Genomic DNA, 25,529 nt, shown 5'->3' on the forward strand with positions numbered 1-25,529 from the left:
GGTTGTGGAATTCATTGCTTGAATAAAATGCTGAGATATACATTTAACTACAAACTGTCCATTCTACTTGTTCTAAATCTATGGTTAAATGTAATTATGGGTCAAGAACTGATGTAAAAAGTGGAACACAGCCCTAGGTTATGACTCAATTGTGCCAAGATAAACCATTTTCCAGTTCCAGATGTTTTTTGGAAATTGTACTGAACAGATTAATTTCATGAGCCAAACAAGTGTACTGCAAAGAACGCCACACATACAAAGATTAAATGATGGAACACTGATAAACATTCAGAACTTCTAGCGTGTACATCAGAACTACAGAACATTAAACATGATTCAGCACCCTCTACATTGGGCATTAAAAACATCTTTCCCACATATTTCCCACTGGGTTGAATTACCTTGTATATATGCCTTTTGAGATACAACATAGGAGATCCCTACTTTGATACTTCTGGTAAACATGTGAAAAAGGAACATCAATATGTGGTCATCCTAGAGATGATCCAATATATTAATATAGCATTCCCCTCAAATCACATTGAGAGAATTCATAAGATTTATTTGGCAATTGAAACCAATTACATGGAGGGGGGGGCATACAGCATATGCTGTTAAATAAGAATTCCTTTCAACATTTCAATATACCTTTGTATAACCATGAGCTCATGAGTCCGTATCTAGGAGCTCAAAGTAGCCAATCCTGTTTTGGGGAAATTAGATCAATAGTTCTTACGCATGTCACAGTTTGTTTAATTCCTTTCTCATTTGAGGTAAATCATTAGGTAGATTTTTCTATTCTGCTTTCCCTTTCTACACCATGATAGCAGTATATTACAGTGTATGACAATATCTACTATAGCTATCGTTTGAGGTCTAGCTTGGCCATAGAAAAATAATCTTAAAATCTGAGGTGTGTGTTCTGTTAAAACACTTGGTTATTCATTTCTTTATGCATACCAGTTTTTACACAGCTATGTTGGTGTTCGATATTAAATTACATTCATTCAAGTATTGCACTGCCTGACCCACTGATGGTAGCTGAAAAGGTTTATCAGTAGATGGAGCAACTTTCATTTATGTTAATAAAAATAACAGCATAAAATCAGTGACCAACCAACTATTAAGAAAGAGCCACATATACCGTTTCCATACAACTTGTTGAATAATCTGTGTCAATATGCATTACTGGCAATACAATAACTTTGAGGTTATAGGAAGTACCAGCCTTGTTGTACTGTACAGGGCAATGCACCACCAATAGCCTAGCAACAGGGACCACCATTCACACTAAGCGTGAATTTTAATAAGCAGAGACTAGCAGGCTTTGTGTGACTTATTGTACATGTGAACAGAAGGGCTTGGGACAGTTTTGCCATGAGGTACTGCAACATGAACATGGATTAGACCAGCCAGCCTTGTGAGAGACCAGAGCAGGAAATGACCCCTAGAAGGCCCAGAGGTTCTACAATGTTATGCTGTGATACCAGAGGTTTGATAGAGAATGTTATTTGTCAACTTCCACCAATAAAAAAAGTGAAACTTAATGCAGGTTTCACACAATCCTTCTCAACTAAAAGATAGCAAACGATCAAGAATATTAATTATTCAACACTGAACAAAAATATAAATGCAACATGCAACAATTTCACAGATTTTACTGAGTTAAAGTTCAGTTCATTCAAGGAAATCAGTCAATTGAAATAAATTCATTAGGCCCTAATCTATGGATTTCACATGACTGGGAATACAGATATTGTTGGTCACAGATACCTTAAAAAAAGGGAGGGGTGTGGATCAGAAAACCAGTCAGTATCTGGTGTGACCACCATTTGCCTCATACACCACCACGCAACTCCTTCACATCGAGTTGATCAGGCTGTTGATTGTGGCCTGTGGAATATTGTCCCATTTCTCTCTTCAATGGCTGTGTGAAGTTGCTGGATATTGGTGGGAACTGGAACATGTCGTACACGTCGATCCAGAGCCTCCCAAAAATGCTCAATGGGTGACATGTCTGGTGAGTATGTAGGCCATGGAAGAACTGAGATATCTTCAGTCAAGAATTGTGTACAGATCCTTGAGACACGGGGCTGTATATTATCATGCTGAAACATGAGATTATGGCGGCGGCTGAATGGCACGTCAATGGGCCACAGGATCTCGTCACGGTATCTCTGTGCATTTCAATTACCTTCGATAAAATGCAATCGTGTTCATTGTCCATAGCTTATGCTTGCCCATAACCATAACCCCACCATGAGCACTGTTCACAACATTGACGTCAGCAAACAGCTCGCCCCCACATGACGTTTCCCCAGCGTCCCAGTAGCCATCGAAAGTAAGCATTTGCTCACTGAAGTCAGTTACGAAGCCGAACTGCAGTCAGGTCAAGACCCTGGTAACGATGACGAGCGTGCAGATGAACTTCCCTAAAAAGGTTTCTGACAGTTTGTGCAGAATTTCTTCGGTTGTACAAACCCACAGTTTCATCAGCTGTCCGGGTGGCTGGTCTCAGATGATCCTGCAGATGAAGAAGTCGGATGTGGAGGTCCTGGGCTAGCGTGATCTGAGGTTGTGAGGCCGGTTGGACGTACTGCCAAATTCTCTAAAACAACATTGGAGGCGGCTTATGATAGAGAAATTAACAGTCAATTCTCTGGAAACAGCTCTGCTGAACATTCCTGCAGTCAGCATGCCAATTGCACACTCCCTCAAAACTTGAGACATCTGTGGCATTGTTTTGTGTGAAAAAACGGCATATTTTAGAGTGGCCTTTTATTGTAACTGTGTAATGATCATGCTATTTAATCAGCTTCTTGATGTGTCACATGTCACGTGGATGGACTATCTTGGCTAAAAACAAATGCTCACTAACGGGGATGTAAACAACTTTGTGCACAACATTTGAGAGAGAAGCTTTTGTGCGTATAGAACATTTATGGGATATTTTATTTAATTCAGCTCATGAAACATGGGACCAACACTTTAAGGATTAGCCCCTTTTTTTCAATTTTCGCCCAAAAATGACATATCCAAATCTAACTGCCTGTAGCTCAGGCCCTGAAGCAAGGATATGCATATTCCTGGTACCATTTGAAAGGAAACACTTTGAAGTTTATGGAAATGTCAAAGGAATGTAGTAGAATATAACACAATAGATCTGGTAAAAGATAATACAAAGAAAAAAAAGAAGTTATTTTGTATTTTTTTTGTACCATCATCTTTGAAATGCAAGAGAAAGGCCATCATGTATTATTCCAGCCCAGGTGCAATTTAGATTTTGGCCACTAGATGGCATCAGTCTATGTGCAAAGTTTTAGACTGATCCAATGAATCCATTGTATTTCTGTTAAAAAGTTTTTATCAAGACTGCCCAAATGTGCCTAATTTGTTTATTTATAACTTTTCATGTTCAAAATTGTGCACTTACCTCAAACAATAGCATGGTATTTTTTCACTGTAATAGCTACTGTAAATTGAACAGTGAAGAATTTAAGAATTTAAGCTTTCAGCCAATATCAGATATGTCTATGTCCTGGGAAATATTCTTGTTACTTACAACCTCATGCTAATCACATTAGCCTACGTTAGCTCAACCGTCCCGTGGAAGGGACACCGTTCCCAAAATGTTGCGTTTATATTTTTGTTCAGTATATAATCCATTTTTTATAGAGATGAAATTAGCTGACCTGCTCCCTGACCATTCTACTGTAAGTGAAGATTCATAACGACTACTACTAAAGTGCCATTCTGCAGAAGCCCCTGACAACAAATGAGCAACTGGGAAAACCAGAGGCTCAATCCCCAAGAACCTCACTTGACAACATTCACCATAGAAACCTGGAAATCCACTATGGAAGTTAATATGGCAACATATAGTACAACCAGTCCATAGGACCCCACTCAACAACAGTTGTTTTACATTTGCCATGGCACGACAATATAACCATCACCTTATAGCCTTACAACACAGTTACATGGTGATATGTACTGCCTGACAGGAGGAGCAGAGCAGCAGGAGAAGAAAAACTTCAAACAGACAACATCTCTTAACTGTATGATAATTGTTTCAATCCATTCTTTTGGCAGGTCCAACAAACACCAGTTTCACTTGTTTCAGAGGTCATTTGCGTTCTAGGATCAAATAGCCTCAGCATTTTCTCTGTTCTTGTCTGGACTGGGCCTAGCCTTAGGAAACATTTCCAGTAGTGTAGTTTGTCTTCTCGCAATCGAACAACTGAGAAGAAGTGAAGAGTACTGTCTGTAGGGCCAGAGTTTCAATAAGTGCTATACGTTTACTTTAATGAATGACCCCAGTAGGTCAGATTAGCAGTTTAACGTCTTGATTAAGACCACATCCCCCCCACAGTGTAATACCTACGCCACTGGCTTCAGACAAACATTACAAGCTTACTTCACGAACACATGAAGATGAACTCGGATCGCAACAATCGCTGGTGGCGTTCTGTCCTAACACCTATTTGATGAGATCCACCTTCATTACATTTCTCCTCTAAAGAGGACAAATTATCAATCATTTGTTTGTTCTGACCCAGAAAAAGCTTCATTGGAGATCAAGGTCATAAACATGTTGTAGTTGTTGGTTGTAAGTGACAGGAGAAAGTATGGACATAAGGGGATGCATTTCATTCATAGAACAGACACTAAAATAATTCAGTATTCATACAATTTCTAACAGAGCTAATATGTGATATTGTGCGGAAAAATCACAAGCGTATATTGCATTTCTTAGTTTAAGGTAGTGTTTTTGACCATTTAAAACGGCATTGAATAGATACTTTTTCTATGGGAATACTTATATTTTCTACACATTAAGCCTTCGAGGCTAAAATAACTACAGTATTGTAAAGCATTATGACTTGGCCCTAGTATAGCCTGTATCTAGAGGTACTATTCATGCATCACTATGAGTGTTATGTGACCACTCCTTAAAACAGTGATAATGCCACAGGTTTGAATAAACAAATAAATGCTTTTGGCATGAGGCATTATGGCCGAGTAAAGAATGAACTCATAGGGTTTCCATAGGATGCATTTAAAGTCTATTTGGTCAACTTTGGGTCTTTGCTTTATTAACTATTTAAAATATTGTTTTGACTAAGATTGTGTCTATTTAGAGTCCTCAACATGTTGCTTTGGACCACAATGTATATTCTAAAAAAATATTGTAAATTTAAAACATTTTTTTTCCTTTACCAAGACATTGAAAGTGAGGAAGAGGATGAAACAAACTGTGACATGACGAGCAGCATCAGCGGTGTCCGCTAAGCAGACCCCCCCCCCCCCTGAGAAGAAGGAAGTCTGTGAAAAGATCTGCCCTTAAGCGTGTTAGGTTTGCTTTCTTTCATAGAGTACTAGATAAAAAATATATATATTCAAAGCTACAAATAACAGACTACGCTTTTCATTTCATGCATCATATAAAATATTAGTTATCTTTTTGTCCATATATTTACATATTATTTTACATGTGTTCTGTACAATAAAAGTACAATCCACATGACATTCTTAAAAATATTTTCTTACCCATAATTACTTTCACATGAAAAACAAAAATAGGAGGAAAAACAATACACACAAGGAATCTGTCTGCTGTCTGTTCCGTAGGACTTCTTTGAAGCCTGGATTGAAGCTCCAGTGTGTCGACTGGATCATCCTGCATAAATTAATCCTGTGAGGGTGACCGGAGCACACACTGAACACACAAGACGAGGACAGGGGAGGGGACAAACACTGGCGGGACCAGGGTTTCCTCTTCCTGCCACCGTGGTGAGGGGACCTGGACAGAGTGGAGGTCTCTGTGAGGTAAGAGTTCTGAGCATGGCCGTGAGGCAGAGCGACCCTGTGCTCACTGTCAGCACAGCATTGTTTTCTCTCTGAAGCGCCAATCGTTCCCAAGTTCTATTGATCCATCCATCCACTATAACTCTTCACCCCCTCACACAAACACACAGACCTTGTCTTGGTTCAGTCCACATGTCTAATTGGCTGTTGCCAGGTTACTGGGGCTGTGTGCTGGAGCGACCTGACATGCTACCTGCCCTGTGAGAGGCCAGCTGCTGCTCCTGTTGCTGCTGTTGTTGGAGTTGCTGTTGCTGTTGTTGTTGCTGCTGCTGGAGCTGTTGCTGTTGCTGCTGATGTTGCTGTTGTAACTGTTGTTGTTGTTGCTGCTGCTGCTGCAGTTGCGTGGTGGCGAAAGCGCCTTGATGCTGCAGTGGGAACGCCGCCTGCAGGATCAACTGAGTGGACTGGTTTCCATGGAGCAGCCGAGGGCCCTAGAGAGGGAGAACAGAGAGGTGGGTGGGAGGGAAAAATACTTTATCTACCTCTACAGACAGTGCTCCCTATTGGTCACCTCACCTGGAGGAACTGGGTTTGTTGCTGGGCCTGTCCATGCTGTGTGGCTAAGGCCTGAGACTGCGCCTGCGTCTGCTGCTCCTGCTGCTGAGGCTGCTGCTGGGCGATGCTGATTGTCTGAGTCTGGCCCTGCTGAGGAGTGAACGCTGTCACCACCTGGCCCATGAACATGGTCGTAGGGACCATGACCGCTCCACACGCCATCGGACCAGTCACCAGCTTAGTCAGCAACTGAGAGCCAGCTGGGAACCTGAGAGAGATGAGGGAGAGAGGATGGCAATAAATGAGCAACATAAGAACCACACACAAAAAATGTATGCAAATCCCTTGGGTAATCAATATAGTTCTCAGCAACAATCAGCTGCTGAGTGAGAGGAGAATAAACCCTGTTGATGGCATCATGTACCTGATCTGTCCCGAGCGGTCCTGGGCAAAGGTTGCCACAGTAGCAGTGTTGTTGCTGCTGTTCTGGGCCAAGCTGTTGGCTATCTGGACCACATTGGCCTGGTTGGGCTGAGAGATCATCATGGTGTTGTAGAGGGAGGCCGGCAGGGCACTCTGCTGGGGCGGCAGAGAGTGAGTCGACCTCACAGAAGACTGTGAGAGGACAGAGCTGGTGTCTTGTAGCAGGTTCTGTTGTTGAGGCTGGGCCTGCTGCTGAGGTTGCCGTTGAACCGTGTGCTGCTGCTGAGTACTGCCCTGCAGGTTGCCTGCAGACACCACCTGACCCTGCATGTTGAGAGCGCCACCTGGCTGCATGGTGGTCCCCTGGGCCAGCTGCACAGAGCTCAGGCTCAGCCCACCTGCACCCTGTTGGAGGAACATCTGCACCAGAGAAAATACCACATGGTAAGACTCTTCTTACATAGAAAAACACAGGCATAATGACACATGCATGCATCCACACAAATGTAAGCAGACATTTTGGTTCAAGTACCCTTTCCCAGCTCTACATAAGAGGGCCATGGTCAATATAGTGCTGTTCCCGAGACAGACAGCAGGGGGCAGTGCTAACCTGTAGGCCCTGGCCCTGCACCTTCTGGAGCTCCTCCTGGATCTGCCTGAGCTCTTGCTGCTGCCTCTGGATGTTGGCCTCAATCCTCCTGGTCCTCTGCTCCAGCTGATCCTTCAGGTGCTGCATGGCATCCAGCTGGGTGGAGAACTGTACCATGGGCTAGCAAAGATGAAAAATAAGGGATGTTTGTGGATGGCTCATTATAATTGAACATTTCTGTCACTGCGAAATTACAGTCCTGCGAGAGATTTCTCACCTGGACACTGGGCTGGATCTGCAGCTGCTGCTGTTGTGGCGGTTGCTGCTCTGGTGGTGGTTGCTGCTGCTGTTGTGGTGGTGGTTGCTGCTGTTGTGGTGGTGGTTGCTGCTGTTGTGGTGGTGGTGGTTGCTGCTGTTGTGGTGGTGGTGGTTGCTGCTGTTGTGGTGGTGGTGGTTGCTGCTGTTGTGGTGGTGGTGGTTGCTGCTGTTGTGGTGGTGGTGGTTGCTGCTGTTGTGGTGGTGGTGGTTGCTGCTGTTGTGGTGGTGGTGGTTGCTGCTGTTGCCGTTGTGGTTGTGGTTGCTGCTGCCTCTGCTGTTGCTGTTGATGATGTTGTTGTGAAACAATGGACGGGGCCATGTTCTGCCCTGTATTCTGGGTGTGCTGGGAGCTCATTGATTGCTGTTGGAGACAAACACAGGAACTACATTATGAACCAGATTACTATCAAAAATAAAGATGCGGTGACCGCAAGCGGAAGAAAGCCAACACTGACCTGACTGCTGACGGACGACCTTCGCTGTGATGTCATCTCAATAGCAGAGACGGACTGGCATCCTGGTGTACCCCTGTCGGTCTTTAGCTTAGGTGCTGAGGAGGAAAAAACAAACAACTTACTCTTAGGATCAAAGTAGCTCTCAGAAAGGATGTGACCATAGACAAGATGGATGTAGTGATGTCATGTGGTAGGTGCTTACAGGCTGGATTGGAGACGGCGGTGTGAGACGAGGACTTGCGGGAGCTGCGGGAGGAGGTGGAGGGCGTGCGGCTGCGGTCAAATCGCTCCAGGGCCTCCTTCAGGCTGGAGGTGTTGAGCTGGTGTTGAGACTCAGAGCCAGAGTCCTGAGATTGGAGAGAGCAGAGAGAGAACAGTCAGACTCACTACTAAAACTCCCAAACGTTGTTAGGAGACTTTGGAAATACATCCCTCCTTCATCGCATGAGGTAATCACTGATCTAACACAGTTCGATAGGTGAAAACAAAATGTTTTTATATAGTTTTTCCATTTGCACATTTAGCTCACATAATATAATTTAAAAGTATGCATTACGGTGTCTGTAATAAATAATACATTTGGCAAAAACGAGTGTAGACATTAATAAATGCATTTCCATAGCTACAACAGTGTTGTACCAAGATGGAGACACGGTGGATTCAACACAGCGCCCCCTAACAGTCATATAGTGAATATATAAATCATTGTTCACAACCTCTCCAGCAGTAGGAGTTGATGACTTCACACAGCACACTTGAGCTGTCCAAAGCAAAATGAAGTGCCAATCAATCTACTCTGAGCGTATTTATTTTAGGGAAAGCGATTTACAAAAGTACACCTTCAATAGTGAACATTCTAGCAATATGCTGGCTAGCGTTGACAGTATGCAAAAATGTATGCTAGCCTACTGTAGCCATTTTGATCTCTCTTTTGGAGCGTTTGTCTTAAAAGGGACAGCGTCCTATTTTCAAATCTTCTCAAAATGACATAGTTTAGAAACAAATGAATGCAATGTAATTCTAAAGAATAGAGTAATGACTTGCATTGCTAAATTATGACACAGCTTTTAAATACATATCATAATAACCAAATATAGGCAATTAACAGCTGAATATAGAGAGAAAGCATGGCAAACTTTAGGCCAATGTATTTAAGAACCAAACCATGTCCGGGCCAGTATAAATTATTTTTGGGACACTCAATTTTTGGCCAACTTGGCAGAACACGGCCCTATCCATATTTTAACAACAAAAACAGCAACATCATCAACAGCAACAGCAGAGAATGCCAAGAGTGTGCACAGCTGTCATCAAGGCAAAGTGTGGCTACTTTGAAGAATCTCAAAATATAAACTCAGCAAAAAAAGACATGTCCTCTCACTGTCAACTGCGTTTATTTTCAGCAAACTTAACATGTGTAAATATTTGTACGGACATAACGAGATTAAACAACTGAGACAAAAACTGAACAAGTCCCACAGAAATGTGACTAACAGAAATGGAATAACGTGTCCCTGAACAAGGGGGGGAGGTCAAAATCAAAAGTAACAGTCAGTATCTGGTGTGGCCACCAGCTGCATTAAGTACTGCAGTGCATCTCCTCCTCATAGACTGCACCAGATTTGCCAGTACTTGCTGTGAGATGTTACCCCACTCTTCCACCAAGGTACCTGCAAGTTCCCGGACATTCCTGGGGGGAATGGCAATAGCCCTCACCCTCCGATCCAACAGGTCCCAGATGTGATCAATGGGATTGAGATCCGGGCTCTTCGCTGGCCATGGCAGAACACGTAACATTCCTGTCTTGCAGGAAATCACACAAAGAACGAGCAGTATGGCTGGTGGCATTGTCACGCTGGAGGGTCATGTCAGGATGAACCTGCAGGAAGGGTACCACATGATGGAGGAGGATGTCTTCCCTGTAACGCATAGCGTTGAAATTGCCTGCAATGACAACAAGCTCAGTCCAATGATGCTGTGACACACCGCCCCAGACCACGATGGAGCCTCAACCTCCAGAGTACAGGCCTCGGTGTAACGCTCATTCCTTCGACGATAAACGCAAATTCGACCATCACCCCTGGTGAGACAAAACCGCGACTCATCAGTGAAGTGCACTTTTTGCCAGTCCTGTCTGGTCCAGCGACTGTGGATTTGTGCCCATAGGCGACGTTGTTGCCAGTGATGTCTGGTGAGGACCTGCCTTTACAACAGGCCTAGAAGCTCTCAGTCCAGCCTCTCTCAGCCTATTGCGGACATTCTGAGCACTGATGGAGGGATTGTGCATTCCTGGTGTAACTCAGGCAGTTGTTGTTGCCATCCTGTACCTGTCCCACAGGTGTGATGTTTGCATGTACCGATCCTGTAAAGGTGTTGTTACACGTGGTCTGCCACTGCGAGGACGATCAGCTTTCCGTCCTGTCTCCCTGTAGCGCTGTCTTAGGCGTCTCACAGTACGGACTTTGCAATTTATTGCCCTGGCCACATTTGCAGTCCTGATGCCTCCATTCACGAAGATGAGCAGGGACCCTTGGGCATCTTTCTTTCTGTGTTTTTCCAGATTCAGTAGAAAGGCCTCTTTTAGTGTCCTCAGTTTTCATAACTGTGACCTTAATTGCCTATTGTCTGTAAGAAGTTAGTGTCTTAAAGACCATTCCACAGGTGCATGTTCATTAATTGTTTATGGTTCATTGAACAAGCCTGGGAAACAGTGTTTAAACCCTTTACAATGCAGATCTGTGAAGTTACTTGGATTTCTACAAATTATCTTTGAAAAAGGGACGTTTCTTTTTTTGTTGAGTTAATAAAATATATTTAGATTTGTTTAATACTCTTTTGGCTATTACATGATTCCATATGTGTTATTTCAGAGTTTATATGTCTTCCCCATTATTCCACAATGTAGAAAACAGTAAAAAAATATATATAAAAAATAAACCATGAATGAGTAGGTGTGTGTGTGTGTGTGTGTGTGTGTGTGTGTGTGTGTGTGTGTGTGTGTGTGTGTGTGTGTGTGTGTGTGTGTGTGTGTGTGTGTGTGTGTGTGTGTGTGTGTGTGTGTGTGTGTGTGTGTGTGTGTGTGTGTGTGTGTGTGTGTGTGTGTGTGTGTGTGTGTGTGTGTGTGTGTGTGTGTGTGTGTGTGTGTGTGTGTGTGTGTGTGTGTGTGTGTGTGTGTGTGTGTGTGTGTGTGTCCTTCTGTAGCTCAGTTGGTAGAGCATGGCGCTTGTAACAGGGTAGTATGTACAGTATGCACACATGACTGTAAGTCGCTTTGGAGGTTTAAATGGCATATATTATATTATATTATTTATTATTATTATTATTATTATTATTATTATATTATTATTATTATTATAACGTATGTACAGTTGAAAGTCGGAGGTTTACATAAACCGTAGCCAAGTACATTCAAACTCAGTTTTTCACCATTACTGACATTTCATCCTAGTAAAAATTCCATATCTTAGGTCAGTTAGGATCACCACTTTAATTTAAGAATGTGAAATGTCAGAATAATAGTAGAGAAAATGATTTATTTCAGCTTTTATTTCTTTCATCACATTGCCAATGGGTCAGAAGTTTACATACACTCAATTTGTATATGTAAAATAAAACTATTTATTTGGCAGCATTGCCTTTAAATGGTTTAACTTGGGTCAAATGTTTCAGGTAGCCTTCCACAAGCTTCCCACAATAAGTTGGGTGAATTTTGGCCTATTCCTCCTGACAGAGCTAGTGTAGCTGAGTCAGGTTTGTAGGCCTCCTTTTTCAGATCTGCCCCAAAATGTTCTATAGTATTGAGGTCAGGGCTTTGTGATGGCCACTCCAATACCTTGACTTTGTTGTCCTTAAGCCATTTTGCCACAACTTTGGAAATATGCTTGGGGTCATTGTCCATTTGGAAGACCCATTTGCGAACAGGCTTTAACTTATACTTATTTTCCACCATAATTTGCAAATAAATTCATAAAAAATCCTACAATATGATTTTCTGGATTTTGTCTTCTCATTTTGTCTGTCATAGTTGAAGTGTACCTATGATAAAAAGTACAGGCCTCTCTCATCGTTTTAAGTGGGAGAACTTGCACAATTGGTGGCTGACTAAATACTTTTTTGCCCCACTGTATGTAGGTACAGTCGTGGCCAAAAGATTTGAGAATGACACAAATATTAATTTTCACAAAGTCTGCTGCCTCAGTTTGTATGATGGCAATTTGCATATACTCCAGAATGTTATGAAGAGTGATCAGATGAATTGCAATTAATTGCAAAGTCCCTCTTTGCCACTGAATCCCCCCCCCAAAAAAATCCACTGCATTTCAGCCCTACCACAAAAGGACCAGCTGACATCATGTCAGTGTCTCGTTACACAGGTGTGAGTGTTGACGAGGACAGGGCTGGAGATCACTCTGTCATGCTGATTAAGTTTGAATAACAGACTGGAAGCTTCAAAAGGAGGGTGGTGCTTGGAATCATTGTTCTTCCTCTGTCAGACATGGTTACCTGCAAGGAAACACATGTCGTCATCATTGCTTTGCACAAAAAGGGCTTCACAGGCAAGGATATTGCTGCAAGTAAGATTGCACCTAAATCAACCATTTATCGGATCATCAAGAACTTCAAGGAGAGCGGTTCAATTGTTGTGAAGAAGGCTTCAGGGCGCCCAAGAAAGTCCAGCAAGCGTCAGGACCGTCTCCTATAGTTGATTCAGCTGCGGGATCGGGGCACCACCAGTAATGGCAGCAGGCAGGTGTGAGTGCATCTGCTGGCCTGGTGTCAAGAAGGGCAGCTAAGAAACCACTTCTTTCCAGGAAAAACATCAGGGACAGACTGATAGTCTGCAAAAGGGATTGGACTGCTGAGGACTGGTGTAAAGTCATTTTCTGATTGTTTGCCAAGAAGTTAATTGACAGCATGCCAGGGCGGATTGCAGAGGTCTTGAAAAAGAAGGGTCAACACTGCAAATATTGACTCTTTGCATCAACTTCATGTAATTGTCAATAAAAGCATTTGACACTTGTGAAATGCTTGTAATTATACTCCAGTATTCCATAGTAACATCTGACAAAAATATCTAAAGACACTGAGGCAGCAAACTTTATGAAAATTAATATTTGTGTCATTCTCAAAACTTTTGGCCGCGACTTTATGTATGTATGTATGCATGCATGTATATACATGTATATATGTATATATATATACATTTTTATTTTTATCAATCTTATTTCCTGATAGTTGCTGGTTGAAAAAAACAATCTAGCATTAAAATGTACCAGAGGCCACCAAACTAGAGCTTGTAACACCCCCATCCCAGCCCGGGGGAGCCTGGTTGGCTATTTTCTACTTGGCTGGCTTCTCCATGTGCCTGTGGAAAACACCCTCATCATTAACGAAACTCAGCCCCGTCTTTATCCCCTAAACTGAATTCTGATTGCTCGTGCTCAGGAGTCGGCGAGACGAGCTCTCATGTCAGTCTCATAAATGTCTCACCTTATCTACCGCAAAGATTTCTGGCGGCGGTGACTCAACAATCCCCAGCTCCCTGCGCTGTTCTGCCCTTACCTCAGCATAGCTGCAACACAACAGTGAAAGAGGGTTATGAACATCCTAACACAATGTAATACTACTGGTTATCCATAGTATGACAGACATACTTCTTGTGAAATATACATACGAATATCATTATTATTGATTGGCCGATTTATACCTGACGACAGTGTGCGTGCATACGATGAACTCGGGCCTTGAATTCCACTGGTGGTAGGTGATGTAGTAATGAGTCTGGAGCCAGATCCACTGCTGCCCTTTGGTGAGAAACCTGTAGTAGCATGACTTCCCCTTCCCATACTGCATTACTGAAGAAGAGAGAGAGAGGAGTGAACTGATGTCACAGATATGGACATGGGACAGGAAAACGCAAACACACTCATAAAATGTGTACTCACCGTGACTATTAAAACCTACCCTAACCAGAAACCGTTTGCAACTTCCGGCGCCGACAGAGATGGCCGCCTCGCTTCGCGTTCCTAGGAAACTATGCAGTATTTTGTTTTTTTTACGTGTTATTTCTTACATTGGTACCCCAGGTAATCTTAGGTTTCATTACATACAGTCGGGAGGAACTACTGAATATAAGAGCAACGTCAACTCACCATCATTACGACCAGGAATACGACTTTCCCGAAGTGTATCCTGTGTTTTGCCCACCACCCAGGACAATGGATCGGATCCCAGCCGGCGAACCAAAACAACGTCGCCGTAAAAGGGGCAAATGAAGCGGTCTTCTGGTCAGGCTCCGGAGACGGGCACATCGCACACCACTCCCTAGCATACTACTCGCCAATGTCCAGTCTCTTGACAACAAGGTTGATGAAATCCGAGCAAGAGTAGCATTCCAGAGAGACATCACAGACTGTAACGTTCTTTGCCTCACGGAAACATGGCTCACTCGAGACACGCTATCGGAGTCGGTACAGCCAGCTGGTTTCTTCACGCATCGCGATGACAGAAACAAGCATCTTTCTGGTAAGAAGAGGGGCGGGGGGGTATGCCTTATGATTAACGAGACGTGGTGTGATCATAACAACATACAGGAACTCAAGTCCTTCTGTTCATCTGACTCACAATCAAATGTCGACCGCAATATCTACCTAGAGAATTCTCTTCGATTATAATCACATCAGTATATATTCCCTCCCCAAGCAGACACATCGATGGCCCTGAACAAACTTTATGTAAACTGGAAACCACATATCCTGAGGCTGCATTCATTGTAGCTGGGGATTTTAACAATGCTAATCTGAAAACAAGACTCCCTAAATTCTATCAGCATATCGATTGTGCAACCAGGGCTGGGAAAACCCTGGATCATTGTTATTCTAACTTCCGCGACACATATAAGGCCCTCCCCTGCCCTCCTTTCGAAAAAGCTGACCACGACTCCTTTTTGTTGCTCCCAGCCTTTATCCAGAGACTAAAACAGGAAGTTCCCGCGCTCAGGTCTGCTCAACGCTGGTCCGACCAATCTGATTCCACGCTTCAAGAATGCTTCGATCACGTGGATTGGGATATGTTCCGCATTGCATCCAACAACAACATTGACGAATACGCTGATTAGGTGAGCGAGTTCATTAGCAAGTGCATCGGCGATGTCGTACCCACAGCAACTATTAAAACATTCCCAAACCAGAAACCGTGGATTGATGGCAGCATTCGCGCGAAACTGAAAGCGCGAACCACTTCCTTTAACCAGGGCAAGGTGACCAGAAACATGACCGAATAAAAACAGTGTAGCTATTCCCCCCGCAAGGCAATCAAACAAGCTAAGCGTCAGTATAGAGACAAAGTAGAGTCGCAATTCAACGGCTCAGACACAAGAGATATGTGGCAGGGTCTACAGTCAATCACGGATTATAAAAAGAAAACCAGCCCCGTCGCGGACCAGGATGTCTTGCTCCCAGACAGACTAAATAACTTCTTTGCTCACTTTGAGGACAATACAGTGCCACTGACATTGCCCGCCACCAAAAACTGCGGACTCTCCTTCGCTGCAGCCGACGTGAGGAAAACATTTAAACGTGTCAACCCTCGCAAGGCTGCAGGCCCAGACGGCATCCCCAGCCGCGTCCTCAGAGCATGCGCAGACCAGCTGGCTGGTGTGTTTACGGACATATTAAATCAATCCTTATCCCAGTTTGCTGTCCCCACATGCTTCAAGAGGGCCACCATTGTTCCTGTTCCCAAGAAAGTTAAGGTAACAGAGCTAAACGACTACCGCCCCGTAGTACTCATTTCTGTCATCATGAAGTGCTTTGAGAGACTAGTCAAGGAACATATCACCTCAACCTTACACCCTAGACCCACTTCAATTTGCTTACCGCCCCAATAGATTCACAGACGATGCAATCGCCATTGCACTGCACACTGTTCTATCCCATCTGGACAAGAGGAATACCTACGTAAGAATGCTGTTCATTGACAATAGCCCTCCAAGCTCATCATTAAGCTCAAGGCCCTGGGTCTGAACCCTCCATGTGCAACTGGGTCCTGGACTTCCTGACGGGCCGCACCCAGGTGGTGAAGGTAGTAAACAACATCTCCACTTCGCTGATCCTCAACACAGGAGCCCCATAAGGGTGCGTGCTCAGCCCCCTCCTGTACTTCCCGTTCACCCATGACTGCATTGACACGCACGCCTCCAACACCTCCTCTCACTCAACATCAACAAAACAAAGGAGCTGATCGTGGACTTGAGGAAACACGCCCCTATCCACATCGATGGGACCGCATTGGAGAAGATGGAAAGCTTCAAGTTCCTCGGCGTACACATCACTGACGATCTGAAAGGGTCCACTCACATAGACATTGTGGTGAAGAAGGCGCAACAGCGCTTCTTCAACCTCAGGATGCTAAAGGAATTTGGCTTGGCACCTAAAACCCTCACATATTTTAATAGATACACAAATGAGAGCATCCTGTCGGGCTATATCACTGCCTGGTACGGCAACTGCATCGCCTGCAACCGCAGGGCTCTCCAGAGGGTGGTGCAGTCTTCCCACCGTGTCACTGGGGGCAAACTACCTGCCCTCCAGGACACCTACAGCATCCAATGTCACAGGAAGGCCAAAAACATCATCAAGGACAACCACGTGAGCCACTGCCTGTTCACCCCTCTATCATCAAGAAGGCTAAGTCAGTACAGGTACATCAAAACTGGGAACAAGAGACTGAAAAAAAAAAGCTTCTATCTGAAGGCCATCAGACTGTTAAATAACCATCACTAGCTGGCTTCCACTCGGTTACGCAACCCTGCACCTTAGAGGCTGCTGCCCTATATACACAGACATGGAATCACTGCCCACTTTAATAATGAAACACTAGTCACTTTAATAATGTTTAATTAAATGTTTACATACTGCTTTACTAATCTCATATGTATATAATGCATGCTATTTTACTGTATTTTAGTCAATGCCACTCCGACATTGCTCATTCTAATAATTATATATTTCTTAATTCCATTATTTTACTTTTAGATTTGTGTGTATTGTTGGATACAACTGCACTTTTTGAGCTAGGAACACAAGCATTTTGCTACAACATCTGCTAAATATGTGTATGTGACCAATACAATTTGATTTGAAATACACAAATGTGACAGAAATGTACTTACAGTGTTCGTGGCATTTGGCCAGTGACTCCAGGTCATCCACGTGGTAGTAGTCATAACCAGATGTACCCAGAACCTCAAACGGCAGGTAACCTATTATGGGCGGAGCCCTGGGGAGGTAACAATGTCATTAAATGAGAGCACAACCCATTCAAAGACAATAATATACAGTTTATCACCCTTTAAAGTAGTTATAATAACACATCAAAAACACACAAAACAATGCATTACCCTCTGGACCTGGTATCTACAGAGGACAGTATAATAAAGGTTTTCAGTGGCAGTGAAACACTATGTACTCTTTCTAGTGTTGTTGCTCAAAAACAGTTGAGACTGACTGGCCCAGAGAGAACACAGCAGCCAGCTAATTGGATTTGAGATGAACCTAACACTCTAGTTTCAAACAGGTAGAGGCTAACTCACTCGAACATGACATAGGCAAGTAAACACACAGACATGGCTATAGACAGCACACATTACCTGTGGTCCAAGAAGAGGAACTTCCATTCTAAGCTGTGTCTGGAGGTGAATTCTTCATTGGGTTCTTCCACAGTGCACATCTCCTGTGGGTGAGTGAGGAAAAACTAGATGTTTACTTCTTATACAAAGGAAATCATTTACAAGGCAGTCACTTAGGAAACGTTACAGTACAGCATTTGACATACCTGGTTACCTAGCTACCTACATATGCAGTCTGTGATATACTGTATAAGTGTCTTACCTTAATAAACTGTGGTTTAGCTAATCTCACAGTTGCTATGAAACAGACTCGGTCCTCAAAAGCGGGCCGGAGTGAACGCTGGATCACCCCTTCCAAGCCGTTTCGAGTTGAGTTAGGTACTTTGGGAGAAAGGGAAAATAAAGATTGGGACAGACCAAAAGGCAACAGTGACTAAGTGCATTTATGGTCACAAACTAAATACAGAGCAACTACTTGTGTACACATTCCAAGCCTATATTCCCATAAATCAATATAAAATAAAACTTACCATTATTCAGGGCCTTGAAGTTTCCGATGAACTTGACGTACTCGTACACAGGGGGAGCTTTAGGGTCAATCGTCCCTCTGAGCATGTGGCAATAGAATTCTAACTGGTTTTTAGCTGAAAACAAATTAATTATACAATAAAAGAGTACAAATAAACTCATGGGTACATCTAACTCTAAAAAAATGATCTGCTTATACTGTGGCCAAAGAAACTTGACTATGACGTTACTTTAGCTAATATGGTGACAGCGATATAGGCTGTGTGTAGCGGTTATCATCTGGTTTGGCTTGGAAATATGTTTTTTTTTACGCCTGGTAACATATAGCTGATGTGCATTGAAGTCCACAAACAAAGAGAAAAGGTGAGAGGAAGAGAGCGCATGGTTGCGAGAAGGAATACAACGTGGCTGCTCTTAAAGTGAACTGTGTTTACATGTGATCAGGAGTGTATACATTCTGCCGATTCAGTTTAAAAACATTTCTTAAAATGGCAGCAAGCGGAATGAGCAGAGTTAAACATACCTCAATTTGTCTAATAGAAACTCTCGTTTGCAACTGTTGGACTAACAATTACACTCTAGATCAGCTAGATGCAAGCAAGAGTGTGCAAGGCGGTATTGAATGTGTCACTATCTGTCCGTGTGTTACTGTCTGTCACCTAAAAATATCTCGACCTGTATGCACCTACGTTGTAAACTTTGATTCACTGGTCGAATTGCTGCAAATAAACTACTACTAAAGGGCACCAATAAGAAGAAGAGACTTGCATGGGCCAAGAAACATGAGCAATGGACATTAGACCGGTGGAAATCTGTCCTTTGGTCTGCTGAGTCCAAATTTTATATTTTAGGTTCCAACTGCGGTGTCTTTGTGAGACACAGAGTAGGTGAACGGGATTAACTCCGCATGTGTGGTTCCAACCTTGAAGCATGGAGGAGGAGGTGTGATGGTGTGGGTATGCTTTTTCTGGGGACACAGTCTGTGATTTATATAGAATTCAAGGCACACTTAACCAGCATGGCTACCACAGCATTTTGCAACAATATGCCATCTGGTTTGCACTTAGTGGGACTATCATGTGTTTTTCAACAGGACAATGACCCAAAATGACCCACACCTCCAGGCTGTGTAAGAGTTATTTGATCAAGAAGGAGAGTGATGGAGTGCTGCATCAGATGACCTGGCCTCCACAATCACCTGACCTCAACCCAATTGAGATGGTTTGGGATGAGTTGGACAGCAGAGTGAAAGAAAAGCTGCCAAGTAGTGCTGAAGGTATGTGGGAACTCCTTCATCCTCCCTCTTCATAAACGGCACCGACCGCCACTGATATGCACATACATTTATACTGACTCTACACACACGCACACCCACTCACTTACAAGCTACAGCCTCTCTGTTTATCTTATATCCTGTTGCTTAGTCACCTTACTCCTATACATACAGTATCTAGCTCCATCAAACTTGTATCCCTACACATTGTAAATATGGTATTGGAGCTGACCCTGTATATAGTATGCTTACTTACTTATTGTGTTCTTCATATTTCTTCTTATTTCTCATGTGTTTTTTCTAGTATTACATTGTTATTGATTATTGCATTGTTGAGTTTTGAGTTTGCTAGAAAGGCATTTAACTGCACTTGTGCATGTGACATTAAAACCTGAAACTGAACAAAAAAACACTAAAACAGCTCCAGTACTTACTCTTGAGATACTCAGGCGTTAGCGTCTCGCCCTCCAGTATGTGAGACGACAGAGCTTTATACACGTCTGAATGTTCCCCCAGGGGCAGGAAGTTCAATAGGTTCTGATCCACCAGGTCAGACTGAAACACACACACGGATGTCAACCTTGGTCATGTATGTCAACCTTGGTCATGCATGTCAACCGTCGTCACGCATGTCAACCGTAGTCACGCATGTCAACCGTCGTCACGCATGTCAACCGTCGTCACGCATGTCAACCATCGTCATGCATGTCAACCTTTAGTAATGCATAACAACAACCTTACATAGGCATTAAGTAATGTGTATGGACAGAATTAATACTCACAGGAAGATGTTCCAGTAGAGATGTAACACTCTCTGAGACATAGATTATGTTCCCATCAGTCATAATTGCTAGGAAGAAGCCGTCTAACGCCTAGCAGATACAAAACAGTTATTAAAGCACCATCTACTTGCAGTATAGAGTATTACTAAGTAAACTATGTAGAAAAAAATGTACCATTGCGGTTAACTTTAAACTTGAATAGTCCTTGGTGTGTTAAACCAATCAACAATGACATCCCAAAAAATGAAGGGTGGTTTGCATACAAGCATTTATACAAATATTCCTTCGTTTTTTTTTTTTTTACCTATACAGTGGACCTGTTTTAACCCACACACAATTTTTCTCTAGCTTATACAGCAGACAGGGGGAAAATATTTCACACAGACGTTTCATTGTCAACCTTCTTACGGAAACTATGAACAAAAACATGTTCAGAATGTTGTTACTGCTACCTGACATCCTTTTTGACTGACATACTTTATTTGTACACTGAACAAAAATATAAAATGCAACATGTAGTGTTGGTCCCATGTTTCATGAGCTGAAATAAAAGATCCTAGAATGGTTCCATACGCACAAAAAGCGTATTTCTCTCAAATTTGGTGCACAAATTTGTTTACATCTCTGTCAGTGAGCATATCTCCTTTGCCAAGATAATCGATCCACCTGACAGATGTGGCATATCAAGAAGCTGATTAAACAGCACAATCATTTCACAGGTGCACCTTATACTGGGAACAATAAAAGGCCACTCGAAAAATGTACAGTTTTGTCACACAATTCCACAGATGTTTCAAGTTGAGGGAGCGAGCAGTTGGCATGCTGACTGCAGGAATGTCCACCAGAGTAGTTGCCAGAGAATTTAATGTTCATATCTCTACCATAAGCCGCCTCCAACGTTGTTTTAGAGAATTTGGCAGTACATCCAACCGGCCTCACAATCGCAGACCATGTGTATGGCGTCGTGTGGGCGAGGGGTTTGCTGATGTCAACATTGTGAACAGAGTGCCCCATGGTGGAGGTGGGGTTATGGTATGGACAGGCATAAGCTAGGGACAACAAACACAATGGCATTTTATCAATGGCAATTTGAATGCACAGAGATACAGTGACGAGATTCTGGAGGCCCATTGTTGTGCCATTCATCTGCCGCCATCACCTCATGTTTCAGCATGATAATGCACAGCCCCATGTCACAAGGATCTGTACACAATTCCTGGAATGTCCCAGTTCTTCCACGGCCTGCATACTCGCCAGACATGTCACCCATTGAGCGTGTGTGGGATGATCTGGATCGACGTGTATGACACCGTGTTCCAGTTCCTGCCAATATCCAGCAACTTCGCACCGCCATTGAAGCGGAGTGGGACAACATTCCACAGGCCACAATCAACAGCCTGATTAACTCTATGTGAAGGAGATGTCATGCTGCATGATGAAAATGGTGGTCACATCAGATACTGACTGGTGTTCTGATCCACGCCCCTACCTTTTTAAGGGATGCATATCTGTATTCCCAGTCATGTGAAATCCATAGATTAGGGCCTAATGAATTTATTTAAATTAACTGATTTCCTTATATGAGCTGTAAATCAATATAATCTTCACAATTGTTGCATTTATATTTTTGTTCAGTATAGATCCTACTTCGTGAAAGGATGTGTAATCTACTGCACTTTAAGTGTGTTGACTGCCACTCTCACCTCCAGCATCAGCTGTGTGAACTCTTCATTACTAAGAAAAGGAGGTTTCCAGTCCTGTCGGATCTCACTTGACTCTGACTGCGCAGCGATTTCTGACAGGGAGAGACACAGATTGAGTAATTCACGTCAGTGATTCCCCTGACAGCTTGGTTAATACCAGGGGTTGGAACCGGTTCAGGGAACAGTCCCGAAAACTGGACAAAAATGTTTTTCCGAAGAACAGAACCAGAACCGAGAACGAAAGTGATGTATCCATGATCTGAATCTGCACGTTTCATCACAATATTGTTTTGCACGTTCGTTTTAGAACAGACGTCCAGATGAGCATTCATCTCTATGCAGTCTTAACAGGTGGGGATGACGATCTCGTCTAAAGTGCATTACTGTGCCGATGGCATTTCAAAAGGAGGCAAATAATTAGTAGGACATTTTTTGTCATCATTGTAATGTCGCCAGATTGACTTTAGATGTAGCATAACTTTAGCTAGCTAGCTACGATTGAGGGGAGGGCACCGACATTTTAGCCAGCTTAAAGTTAGCATTGCTACATATTTCTGACCAACTTTGCAGGCTCATGCCAACATTGCCATTTCTATAAAGTAAACTTGAGGACATCATAATGCCAATGTTGTTTTCTACAAATTATTTGTCTACTTTTAGCAATGTCATCTTATTTCCAGGCCACTATAGTGTAATTTTGACGAAACAGTCATTAGCCCCCGTTCAGGAAGACTAAGCAATAACCATCAGTAGGATATCAATATGCTGCAGCATCTGTAGAACCTTGATAGCAATGGCAATGGCGCGACCAAGTGACGGAGGTGCAACCCATGAATACTGTTCCGGAACAGAACCATTATTTTAAAAGCATGGGAACTGTTCTCCAGTCCCACGCAAAAAACAACAAAGCGCCCATGCAAAGAAACTTATTCTAGTGTCCGTCTGCCTACCAGCTGACAATCTTTGCCAGTGTGTGTAAACTACCGGCCCCTCCCCCTACTTCTAAAGCATGCATAGTCTACTGTAGTGTGATTTAGAAATTAGGGAGAGATTTTTAATTACAGAAAAACAAATTAACTTTTTTCACATGCGATTTAAGGATACTATAGTTACAGCATCATGTTTCACATTGGATTTATTAACAACAAAAAAGTTATTTTAATTTTAATTCTGGTGCTTCTCTGCACACACAAGCTTGTTAGCTAGCTAGCTCTGGTCTAGCTCTTGACAACTCTAGACGGCATTATGAGTAATGTAATGGAACTGAGAGTCATGATCCAAGGCTAGCTCTGGTCCACCGTCAGTTAAGCCAAATCTCTGAAGTTCAAAGATATTCAAAGTTCCTTCATAGAAGCCGCTCCTCCGTAGGTATAATTATGTGGGCTTAATTCAGATATTATACGTCATAATTACAAGATGCCCAGCACTTCATGCCCAGCGCTCTCCTCACCCGCCAAATTTCAGTCGCATGTTGCACCCTACACTACACTTGTCTGTCCAATGTATGCACATTGCTTGCCCGCTCCATAGCACGCTGCTCTATCCATTTGTGAAGTGATTTATTGTCAAACTAAATGTTTTAAAAAAAATCAAAAATCTGAGGTTTAAAAAGGAACAATATAAACAGTTCATTTTTTGGTGTTCGAACCAGTTCAGATCTTTATTTTGCTGGTCGGAACAGTGGAATGGAATTTTTTTTTTTAATTAAGATTCTGTTCAGAACAAAACTAATGGAAAATAATTTTGGTTCCCTGGTTAAAACACTGAAATGTTCCTATTTTTCCAGACATGTTGATGTCCAAGTGCTAGAAGGAGGAGAGGTCCATACCTTTATGCTTGCGCAGGAAATCGATGCTCTTCTGTAAGATGGTAGACTTGTCCATCTTCCGAGTGTTGCCTGGCAACATGGTAGCCAGCTCCTTGATGAGGACATTGAACTGGTCTCTGCGCTTCTTCTCAGACTTGTTACGGGATACTCTGGAGGGTTGGACATGAGAAAGATAAGAATACACATACTAAGATGCTAACAAAAACAACACAATGATCAAACTAAGCCTTTGTTCAGAGTTCCCTTTAATGGAGTGCTTGAGCTTTATTAAGACCTCACCGTTTTGCTTTGTCCTTTTCATCTTCTTCCATTAACCCATCAAAGATACTGCTTGCGTCATCACTGCAAAACAAACAACCAACCAACCGGTCAAACAAGATCCTCCAATCCTAAACCTCTACTCAATAAAGACCAGCCAATCACATACCACGGCCCCAAAACTATTTAAAATCCATTTATTTAAACTAACTTTGCATTTACTTACACTTAAATAAATTCAGAGGAATAATATAAACATTTATTCAATTACAGACCAGAACAAAAAAAAAAAACTTGACAATGGCATTACAAAATAATTATTTTGGGCCAAATATAAGAGGTGCAGATATCATTGGCCAGACTGCTACCTCAGCCCAAGCAGTAGAGGGCAGTGCCAGGCTCAGTCTATATTTAGACAGAGACTTGTGCTCTTTGACTCAGCTGGTATTGAGGAACAATGTCCGTGGATGTGACTCATTTGCCTTGGAAGGGAGAACCTTTCGCTTACTCAGCCGACTAAGACTGATATCACTAAAGTACGTCAAATTGTCATTATTAGGACCTTGACAAGTAGCATTGGCAATGTTCTGCCTGCAGTTAGAAAATATTCATAAGTACAGTGTGTCAGCATGGATGAGACCTATTGAAGCCTATGGCGCTGGGTATTCGTGCCAATATGCATGTAGCTGTGTATTCGTGCCAATATGCATGTAGCTGTGTATTCGTGCCAATATGCATGTAGCTGTGTATACGTGCAAATATGCATGTAGCTGTGTATACGTGCCAATATGCATGTAGCTGTGTATACGTGCCAAAATGCATGTAGCTGTGTATACGTGCCAATATGCATGTAGCTGTGTATACGTGCCAATATGCATGTAGCTGTGTATACGTGCCAATACGCATGTAGCTGTGTATTCGTGCCAATACGCATGTAGCTGTGTATTCGTGCCAATACGCATGTAGCTGTGTATACGTGCCAATACGCATGTAGCTGTGTATACGTGCCAATATGCATGTAGCTGTGTATACGTGCCAATATGCATGTAGCTGTGTATACGTGCCAATATGCATGTAGCTGTGTATACGTGCCAATATGCATGTAGCTGTGTATTCGTGCCAATATGCATGTAGCTGTGTATACGTGCCAATATGCATGTAGCTGTGTATACGTGCCAATATGCATGTAGCTGTGTATACGTGCCAATATGCATGTAGCTGTGTATGTAGCGTGCCAATATGCATGTAGCTGTGTATTCGTGCCAATATGCATGTAGCTGTGTATACGTGCCAATATGCATGTAGCTGTGTATACGTGCCAATATGCATGTAGCTGTGTATACGTGCCAATATGCATGTAGCTGTGTATACGTGCCAATAT

At 42.9% G+C, this 25,529-nt stretch overlaps 1 protein-coding gene across 1 annotated transcript in view; it reads right to left on the bottom strand.

Moving 5' to 3' along the window:
- Positions 1-3,535: 3,535 nt before the first annotated feature.
- The window catches only part of clocka (clock circadian regulator a), a 60,456-nt gene continuing 38,462 nt past the window's right edge, over positions 3,536-25,529 (bottom strand). The window contains exons 6-24 of the mRNA XM_046353025.1: positions 24,170-24,232; positions 23,891-24,039; positions 22,063-22,154; positions 20,360-20,449; positions 20,012-20,132; positions 18,307-18,420; positions 18,039-18,157; positions 17,798-17,880; positions 17,321-17,427; positions 13,856-14,003; positions 13,639-13,720; positions 8,351-8,495; positions 8,149-8,243; positions 7,876-8,054; positions 7,653-7,758; positions 7,397-7,555; positions 6,788-7,206; positions 6,385-6,631; positions 3,536-6,299 (exon numbers count right to left, since the gene is read on the bottom strand). Coding sequence (XP_046208981.1) covers positions 6,024-6,299; positions 6,385-6,631; positions 6,788-7,206; positions 7,397-7,555; positions 7,653-7,758; positions 7,876-8,054; positions 8,149-8,243; positions 8,351-8,495; positions 13,639-13,720; positions 13,856-14,003; positions 17,321-17,427; positions 17,798-17,880; positions 18,039-18,157; positions 18,307-18,420; positions 20,012-20,132; positions 20,360-20,449; positions 22,063-22,154; positions 23,891-24,039; positions 24,170-24,232 — 2,794 coding nt within the window. The 3' untranslated portion in view covers positions 3,536-6,023. The remainder of the gene's footprint in view (positions 6,300-6,384; positions 6,632-6,787; positions 7,207-7,396; positions 7,556-7,652; positions 7,759-7,875; positions 8,055-8,148; positions 8,244-8,350; positions 8,496-13,638; positions 13,721-13,855; positions 14,004-17,320; positions 17,428-17,797; positions 17,881-18,038; positions 18,158-18,306; positions 18,421-20,011; positions 20,133-20,359; positions 20,450-22,062; positions 22,155-23,890; positions 24,040-24,169; positions 24,233-25,529) is intronic.

Source organism: Oncorhynchus gorbuscha, linkage group LG06 (assembly GCF_021184085.1).
Source record: "Oncorhynchus gorbuscha isolate QuinsamMale2020 ecotype Even-year linkage group LG06, OgorEven_v1.0, whole genome shotgun sequence".
Lineage (NCBI taxonomy): Eukaryota > Metazoa > Chordata > Actinopteri > Salmoniformes > Salmonidae > Oncorhynchus > Oncorhynchus gorbuscha.